The sequence below is a fragment of the Hyla sarda genome, chromosome 1 (genome assembly GCF_029499605.1).
Source record: "Hyla sarda isolate aHylSar1 chromosome 1, aHylSar1.hap1, whole genome shotgun sequence".
NCBI classification, from domain to species: Eukaryota; Metazoa; Chordata; class Amphibia; order Anura; family Hylidae; genus Hyla; species Hyla sarda.
The window spans coordinates 387,777,555-387,786,782 of NC_079189.1; the positions used below are offsets into that span (position 1 = coordinate 387,777,555).

At 40.5% G+C, this 9,228-nt stretch overlaps 1 protein-coding gene across 2 annotated transcripts in view; it reads left to right on the forward strand.

Annotated features, from left to right (window-relative positions):
• The window catches only part of LOC130276223 (glutathione S-transferase theta-3-like), a 214,210-nt gene extending 206,294 nt beyond the window's left edge, over positions 1–7,916 (forward strand). For both annotated transcript variants that reach the window (XM_056525267.1, XM_056525277.1), the window contains exons 4-5: positions 2,926–3,102; positions 7,005–7,916. In XM_056525267.1, the coding sequence (XP_056381242.1) occupies positions 2,926–3,102; positions 7,005–7,223 (396 nt within the window). In that variant the 3' untranslated portion in view covers positions 7,224–7,916. The remainder of the gene's footprint in view (positions 1–2,925; positions 3,103–7,004) is intronic.
• The last annotated feature ends 1,312 nt before the right edge of the window (positions 7,917–9,228 follow it).

The following is a 9,228-nucleotide window of genomic DNA, read 5'->3' on the forward strand; positions in this document are numbered from 1 at the left end:
ACTGGAAACGAGGAGCAGGAGCAGCTAGAGGAGCTAGAGGGTTATGAGGAAGATGAGACAGAGGACCCAGACACACCATGGGAGTATGCAGTGGAGATGGAGGCAGGGAGTCCCTCCGGATCACTTGCACAAATGGCACAATGCATGCTCACTTGCTTGCTTAGTGACCACCGAATTTTCCCCATTCGGCAGCGGGATGACTTCTGGCTCTCCACTTTATTGGACCCTCGCTACAGGCACAAAATGGGGGCCTTTTTTACACCAACTGAGAGGGAGGACAAAGTGACCTACTACAGAGATATCCTACGTAGTGAGTTGGCCGATGCCTATCTGCACCATCGTCTCGCAGATTTGACTCGGGGGGGGGGCTCTTTGCACTCACCTTCCACTGCCATGGCTGCTGGGGAGGGGTGGAGTGGAAGAAGAAGTACCAGCTCCATCAGCAGCAGCCTGAATCTACAGTCACTGATCAGTAGCTTTCTTCACCTGCATAGGGAAGCAACTCATCAGCAGCAGGCAGATCTGGAGGAGGACCTGAAACAGCAGGTGGGGGCATACCTTGACATTCCCATGCCAAAAAAAACTTGGAGATCAGCTGGACTTCTTGGCAGCCAATCTTGATTTGTGGACGCAACTAGCAGAGTTTGTCCTAGAAAAGCTGTCCTGCCCGGCCAGTAGTGTGCCATCAGAGCGAGTGTTTAGTGGGGCAGGGCCATAATAACCCCAAGGAGAACTCGTCTGTCCTCTAAAAATGTGGAGTCAGCCAGGATTTCCACCCACCAATGCCTGATGCATCAGAGTAGATTGACCATGGTGCCACACCAACACTTCACAAATATGGATAGTGCTAAACATATTTAAGGGGCTGCTCCCCAGTTACAGATATTCCTCCACATCAGACCACAAGTAAGTATTGAGTAAATGCATTACGTAAAACTTAACTTTTAATAGTATTCTTTGGATAAAATATATGTACTCAAAAATGTTTTAAAATTTGTGCCACCTACACCACCAAGTATTGATGTGATGCAAAGACCTCTAAAAGGTGGAAGGGAACAACGTATGGTCCATTGTAAAGGGTGGGAATAAAAACGTCCCCTGTAAGGTCCTACTCTGGCATTATTGATTCCATTCTTGGCAAGTGCTGCCCCACACAGGAACCTCTTCCGTTTTCCACCTACAAACAGTGCCATTTCCCAGGGTTTTAGGTGGAAAAAGAGAGAGTTTCCTCTGTGGGGCCGCCTTTTTTAGGGTGAGTAACACTTGCCAAGAAGGGAATTAATAGGGCAAGAGTAGGGCCTTACAGGGAAGTTTTTACCCCACCTGCTACAATGAACAATACGTTGTTCCCTTCCACCTTTTCAAGGAAAGTGTTACTCGTCTTAAAAAGGGCGGCCCCACACAGGAACCAATCCCTATTTCGACCTAAAAACCCTGAGAAATGGCAGTGTTTGTAGGTGGAAATAAGCAGAGGTTCCTGCGTGGGGCCGCCCCTTTTTAGGGTTAGTAACACTTGTGAAGAAGGGAATTAATAATATGAGAGTAGGGCCTTACAGGGGACGTTTTTACCCCCCAACGGTTACAATGAACCAAACGTTGTTCCCTTCCACCTTTTAGAGGTCTTGGCATCACATCAATACTTGGTGGTGTATGTGGCACATGGTGCTTTTTGCACACCTTTCCATTTGTTTGATTAAAAAAAAAAATTTGGGTCCATATATTTTATCCCAAGCATATTATTAAAAGTTAAGTTTTACGTAATGCATATCCTCAATACTTACTTGTGCATGATAAAACTTTTACAAAAGAGACCGTTTTCTTCTGCCTACTTGCCTCAGCTACTATTCTGATCATGCCACCCGCTTGATACCACACATCTGATGCAAAGTTCTCCTTTTTTTCACCTTCTACACCTGATACTGGTCTTGCCACCCACCGCACCACTCTTTCACCGGGTTCACTTTTAGGACTACTGATGCTGCTGCTGCCACCTCCAGGCTGTCTCATTCTGCCACCATATGTTCTCCTCGTGCTGATACCACCTCCAGACTGTGTCATTCTGCCACCATATTTTCTCCAAATGCTGATGCCACCTCCAATCTGTCTCATTCTGCCACCATATGTTCTCCTCATGCTGATGCCAGCTCCAAAATGTCTCATATTGCAAGCATATGTTTTCCTCATGCTTCTGCCACCTCCAGGCTGTGTCATTTAGCTGCTATATGGTCTCCTCATGCTTCCACCACCTCCAGGCTGTGTGTCGTTTAGCCACTACATGTTGTCCTCAGGCTGCTGCCAACTCCAGGCTGTGTCATTAAGCCACTATATGGTCTCCTCATGCTGCTGCCAACTCGAGGCTGTGTCATTCTGCCACTATATGGCCTCCTCATGTTTCCGCCATCTCCAGGCTGTGTCATTCAGCCACTATATGGTCTTCTCATGCTGTCGACACCTCCATGCTGTGTCATTCAGCCACTATATGGTCTCCTCATACTGATTCAACCTCCAGGCTCTATCATTGTGCTGCTCTGCAACAGTGATTCTAATGACAACTCTTCTGCATGTTATACTGAATAACAGTATTATTTCAATAACCCAGCACACAACCTAAGGGTGTTACAGCAAGGTCAAGTGTTCTACACCCTTACTGAGGCTCTCTGTAGGTCAGAAATAGCTGTTTTTAATAGCGATTTGCCGCAAATAAATTCGGACCGAAACAAATTTTTGGGGAAAATTCAGCGAATCAGCAGAATCAAATTTTTTAAAAATTCACTCATCTCTAGCATAAATGTCCAGGTGGGAACTCCCTATAAGACCCAGTTGAATAGTAATGCTCATGTCTTCGCTTTACTTTTTTGAATGATTTAATGTTTTGAAGGGGAATCATTTTTTTTTCCATAAATCTAAATGTATTTTTTTTTAAAGTGTATGACTCCAGCTATTATGGACGAAGAGGCTGCACCAGAAAAACTGGATTATGTCCTTGCTGAGTTCAGAGAGATCATGATACAGTTTGAGGATAAATTCCTGCAAGAAAAACCATTTCTGGCCGGAGATGAAATATCATTGGCAGATCTCGTGGCTATAGTGGAAATCATGCAGGTGAGAATACTAACGGTATTATTTAACAGTTCTTTCTTTAGCAAAGGCTTTGGTATTTCTCCTTGTAACCACTGCTAGTTTCCTCCAATTGTGACCGGACACATTAACTTATTTATTTTTTAATTCATCTTGTGTTTTTTTTTTTCTTTTTTACTGTTCAGAATGATTTAAAAGCTATAATGTTTGTTCTTTTACAGGTATTCAAATTTGATTACTGCTTTTTTTTTTAGCAACACATGTTTTTTTTATATCAGTACATTTTTTGTTTTAATGAATTGTTAAAAAAAAGTAACAATAGGTGGGGTTACTCTATCTATCTAACAGTGTATTGTCCGAGAAATTAGCCTAAAATGGTATCCTCAAACCACTGGAGAAAATAGTAAAAAGCAGAAAGTTTTGGCTGGTTCTCAAGGACTAAATAAAGAATAATAATAGATAATAAATAGATGAAATAAAAATAGGATGGGTGTGATAATAGATCATAAATAGAAAAATTATATAGTCAATGTAGTTGTTGTATTGAATGGTGTGTGTAACAGTTGAGTATTGTGTAGGTGTGAATGGAAACAGTGTTGGTTAGTGTTAATATATTGTAACAAATGAATCAAAGGGATATATAAATTCTAGTGTGTTACAATAACTTATGTGCTGACCATGTCCAAAGTATAACAATGTTTTATTAGATACAATTTATAAACATAACACTATAATACAAGTGCTGGATCCTAGCACTAACTTACAGCACTTGTATTATAGTGGCATAAAAGTTTGTGAATATTTAACAAATATTAAACAAATAATTTGTCATAAAAGTTATTAAAAATTAATGAACATTGTTCAAACAGTCTCAGGGGGTATGAGGAACAGATAGATAATACAAGTTAGGTGGTGGGAGCGCCTGCAGTGCACTTGCAGGCTCTGGAGTACCACAGTTATTTGCCCACTCCTATTTAGCCAAAGTAAAAGTTCCTCATTGGTGGTAAAAAAGATGAAATGGTTGCCGGACAGGCTAATGCAAACTCTTAGATGTGATACAGTAGATGGTGGATGGCTCGGTGGCCGTCTGGAGACACAGCACAGCGGCTATGCAGCAAAGTTCCAACTATAGTAAACGGCACGGCGGCCGTGAATGAATGAATGAAGTCCCGCCGGTACAGAGTACCTCTTACCCTGTGCTGAAGGATATGGCAGTCCTCTCCTTCCTCTGCGGTGAGTTCCTAATAGTCTCGGCCGGGTCTGCATTCCAGCAGTCCGATCTTCCATGTCAGGTTAACACTCCGTCAGGGATCGGGTAAGGTGGCTTGTGGGACCACGCTCAGAGTTGTAGACGTGGAGCAATGAGCGCCGGTGGTGCGTGCAGCGGTGGTGGCGGTGATGTCCTTGCTGATGTCCACGATGTGTCCGGTACCTTATGTGAGGCTGAGGGTAATGTCAATTTGCTGTTTAACTGGATCAAACGTGTTTTGGTCCGCCTGGGACCTTCTTACTTTGGCTAAATAGGAGTGGGCAAAGAACTGTGGTACTCCAGCGCCTGCAAGTGCACTGCAGGCGCTCCCACCACCTAACTTGTATTATCTATCTGTTCCTCATACCCCCTGAGACTGTTTGAACAATGTTCATTAATTTTTAATAACTTTTATGACTAATTATTTGTTTAATATTTGTTAAATATTCACAAACTTTTATGCCAATTACTCTAAGCGCTGTAAGTTAGTGCTAGGATCCAGCACTTGTATTATAGTGTTTATAAATTTTATCTAATAAAATATTGTTATACTTTGGACATGGTCAGCACATGAGTTATTGTAACACACTAGAATTTATATATCCCTTTGATACATTTGTTACAATATATTAACACTAACCAACACTGTTTCCATTCACACCTACACAATACTCAACTGTTACACACACCATTCTATACAACTACATTGACTATATAATTTTTCTATTTATGATCTATTATCACACCCATCCTATTTTTATTTCATCTATTTATTATCTATTATTATTCTTTATTTAGTCCTTGAGAACCAGCCAAAACTTTCTGCTTTTTACTGTTAAAAAAAAGTGTTTCTATATTTTCTATATTTTCCTTTGTGAAAATCACAAAATGCTGCTAAAATCCTTTTTTTTTTTTATAACTGTTTGCGTGTGTGTGTGTGTGTGTTTTTGTGTGTCTGTAGAAAACTAGTCATAGCAAGATTAGAAGGCCCAGAAAGTAAAAAAAATGCTGAGGTTTGATTGCATCAAAACTTCCGAATTTTTTAATATCTGGGCCTTCCGATCTTGCTGTGACTATTTGTGTTTCCAGGGTAGCAGTGAATATCATCATGTACAAGACGAATGGTGTCCAGTGTTGACTTTTAATGTTAATTTCCTCTGTTACAATGGCTGGCATACAGCCATGAAAAAAAATCACTTTCTTTGAATTCTAATGTTTTATGTAACATAATAAATAAACTCAGATCCCTAGATCCTTAAAATTAAATAAATACACCAAATATTTATGTAACAAAAACAAGGTCAACATGCTAAATCAGTGTGAAAAAATGCAGTACACCTTCAATGCTTAAAAAGAAATTAAGAGTGTAAGTGGCAGCCAGGTGCTGTTTATTAAGTGCCCTTGATTAATTGATAATTAGCAAATTTGACCTTCCTTATTGAAGCAGAAGGTTTGGTAATTTGCTGGTCGGGAGCATTCAGGCATTTTTACCTAATGCCAAGGAGGAAAAACCCCAGTCGCAATTTTGAAGAATGAAGTAGAATACATTTAAAGCAGCTGACAATTCTCCCAGTAGAGGAGACCTAATGGCTATGTTGACATGGCAATGTTCGCACGGAAAATCTCTGTGCTGACATTGCCCTGAGTGCAGATCGCTGGCATAACATAGAGAGCAATGCATTCCGTGCAGAGTCTGCAAAAAGAATAGACACGTCTAATCTTTCTACAGACACTGGAATTTGAATTTCCGCACCAGATGTTTCTGCAATGTTAACAGTGCAGCAGAAACCCATTAAATTCAATAAGACTCTGTTTCTGCGGAATTTTTGTGAGGAATTCCATACAGAAATTCTGCAGTGTGAACATAGCCTCACAGAGCTGTGCACATACAAATGCCCACACATCACAACGCCCTGGGGCCACAATTTATCCATGAGAGACTGATAGCAGCATTATTGCTGCTAAGGTGGTTCTACAGGCTGTTGATTCACATGGTGTACTTAGTTTTTCACACATGCCATTTGTATTTTGCCCATTATGACATGGTACAGTCTGTTGTGTGTAGTTGAGGGTATACTTTATCAATTACACTTTCTGTGAGTTTGTTCCAAGCATTTACTACTTTCATGGTAAAATAATATTTGAGGTTCAGGTATTATTGCTCAATTTTAGGGCTCTGTGTCAGAGTTTATTTTTGAGAATCTGACTGGACAAAAAAAATACAGCAAGTAGTCATTTTAAATCCTGCTAAATAAATATACACTACACAGTAACCAGATGGACCCCATTGAAAGCAATGCGATCTCTCAGGATCCAACGGTGTCTATAAAGGACCATCTGGCTCCCAACTAAGCATGCAACAAAGTGTCTGAACAGAGCATAACGCAAATGTGAACCTAGCCTAAGAATGAGCCCCTTTGTTCTTGTGTTTAGGTTTTTGTTAACAAACAATTACCTCCTGAAACTTATCTACCCTTTAGCACATTTAAATGTTTTGATCATATCCACCTTTTACCTTCTTCCTCCCAAAAAGTGTGGCATATGTAAAACCAAAAACCTATGTGTAATATATAATTTATACTCAGGACTACATTGTCCTGCTGCCACAGTTCTGTCCTCAGTTTCATTTTTGGACAGAATTTTGGTAATGTTGACCATACTGTTCTTCATTCTCCAGGTAACTGCAAGTGGAGTACCTATTTTTGAAGAAAGACCAAAGCTTGAAGCATGGAAACAGAGAGTTGAGGAAGAGCTGGGGTCAGAGCTCTTTAGAGAAGCTCACGAGGACATCCTCAATGTTCAGGAGCAACAGCTTAATTTACTGACCCCTGAAGCCAAGGAGCAATTTAAAGGCAGACTTCGTCTTTTTACAAATGCTGGGATGTGGTTGTGCTAATGTATACAACATTTTATAATAAATCAGCAATATATGTATCTCTTAGGGTTCATAAAGGTTCTGTTAGACAATTCTGCTTACAAAGCCTTTGTTGCAGTATCTGTTTGAAGTCGGAGACCAAATATTTGGGCTTCGTGCACTATAAGTCCTGTGCATTCCTCATGAATCATTCCAAATTTTTGTCTACTTTTTTAAATATACTTTATCACTGAAAAAAAATATCCAAGCAGTTTAGATCCTAGTTGGGAAAAAAATACATTTTAAAAGACATGGGTGGAATATTTATTAATTCCTGTTAATTTTCAGTGTTAGGCTAGGCTTCCACACAGGTTTTTTTTCTGATGTTTTTTTTGGAAATCTGCTACTGCAGTTTTTGAGTCAAAACCAGAAGTGTATTCAATAGGAATGGGGAATAAAAAGAAATTATTACACTTCTCCTTCCTACTGGATCCACTTCTGACTCTGGCTCAAAAACTGCAGTGACATTTTTTTTTAAACACGAGAAAAAACCTGCGTGGAAACCTAGCCTTAAAAGTAAACTAAATGCAAGGCAATTTGACCACCTTTTTTATACAGTTGATTATTATATATATTGTGTTCCAGCAACCACAAAGAGACATCTCTGCCTTTAAATGGGAAAATTGATCTAAAGTGGGTCCCCTTGGAAGTTAACTTCCAGCCTTTTTGAAGTTAATGCTGAAAGATACACACACACACACACACACACAAATATATATACATATATATATATATATATATATATATATATATATATATATATATATATATGTTTGTGCATCAAAGTGGAAAACACATGTAGCAAAACAAGAAATAGCTGCTATGCTATTCCTTTTCTATACTGTATAAAGGAAAGACCGGTGGATGTAGTAGTAGATATATGGTCTGACATTCCAGTCCACGCAGGACCTTTATCAAGTCACATCTGTAGAGAAAAATGCAAAGTTCATATCTGAAATTACACAATTAATCACACGAAACTGCTGTAACCTTAGCATCCCAGCCATCTGCTTAAGGTGTTCCTGTATGCTGCACTTATAAAATGGAATAAAGGAAACTTTTAAATTGCAACATATTGGTGAATGTCCCTCTACTCTTTTGTTGCTTAGGTGGACAAAAAGTTTATAGATGAAGAAGAGAAGGAGATGCCGGGGGACTCCCCTAAGATATAAATGCAAATATATATTATCATTTCAGCACCACTGGGAGGAAAAGCAGGGGTGTACTTAATTAATTATTTTGCACCCGTAACTGGCAATTCATCCATAATGCAGTTGGTGCCCTCACTAGGCAGGAAGCCTCCCTGTAGAAAGGTATTCCCCACTTTAGAAGGCAGGCCCTTTTCCCCATTAGACAGTCTCCCCCATTGGCCAGGTAGCCCTCACCCCCAGTAGGCAGGTAGTCTCCAGATTAGTCAGGCAGCCTCCACCCAGTAGGCATGTAGTCCCTACCATTAGGCAGGAACTCCCAGATGATTAGCCTCCCAACAGTCTGCAAGTATTCCTCACATTAGACCCCCCCCCCCAATTATTATACTGACAAATATATATTAAAAAAAATCATACTTATCACTTCTCCACTGCAGAAAAGCAGCCAGTTACCCTATTTCCATGTCGGGTCTGGTGCAGGGAAGAGGTCAGGCTGTGCTCCTGGTGTATGCTACAGCCATAGGCTGTCTGCTGCCTTCACCAAAATGGCACTCACTAACCTCCAGGTTAAAGTTCAAGAGAAAAAGTGGGCAGTTTACACAACCGCTCAAACTATGCGGGGTCAGGTGGATTGGGGGGCATGACCCTTTGGTCTCTGGCAGCAATCCCTGGCCACTGGACCTCATAACAGTGGTGTACCCTGCCTATATGCTAGGTGTTCCACTGATAGGGGACTTGACACTTCCCCAGGTCAGTGACAGTGGGAGAGAGACACAGTAATAAGGGTCACAGCTGGGGTGAAATAAATGTGAGGGCAGATACTGGAGCATAAATAGGAA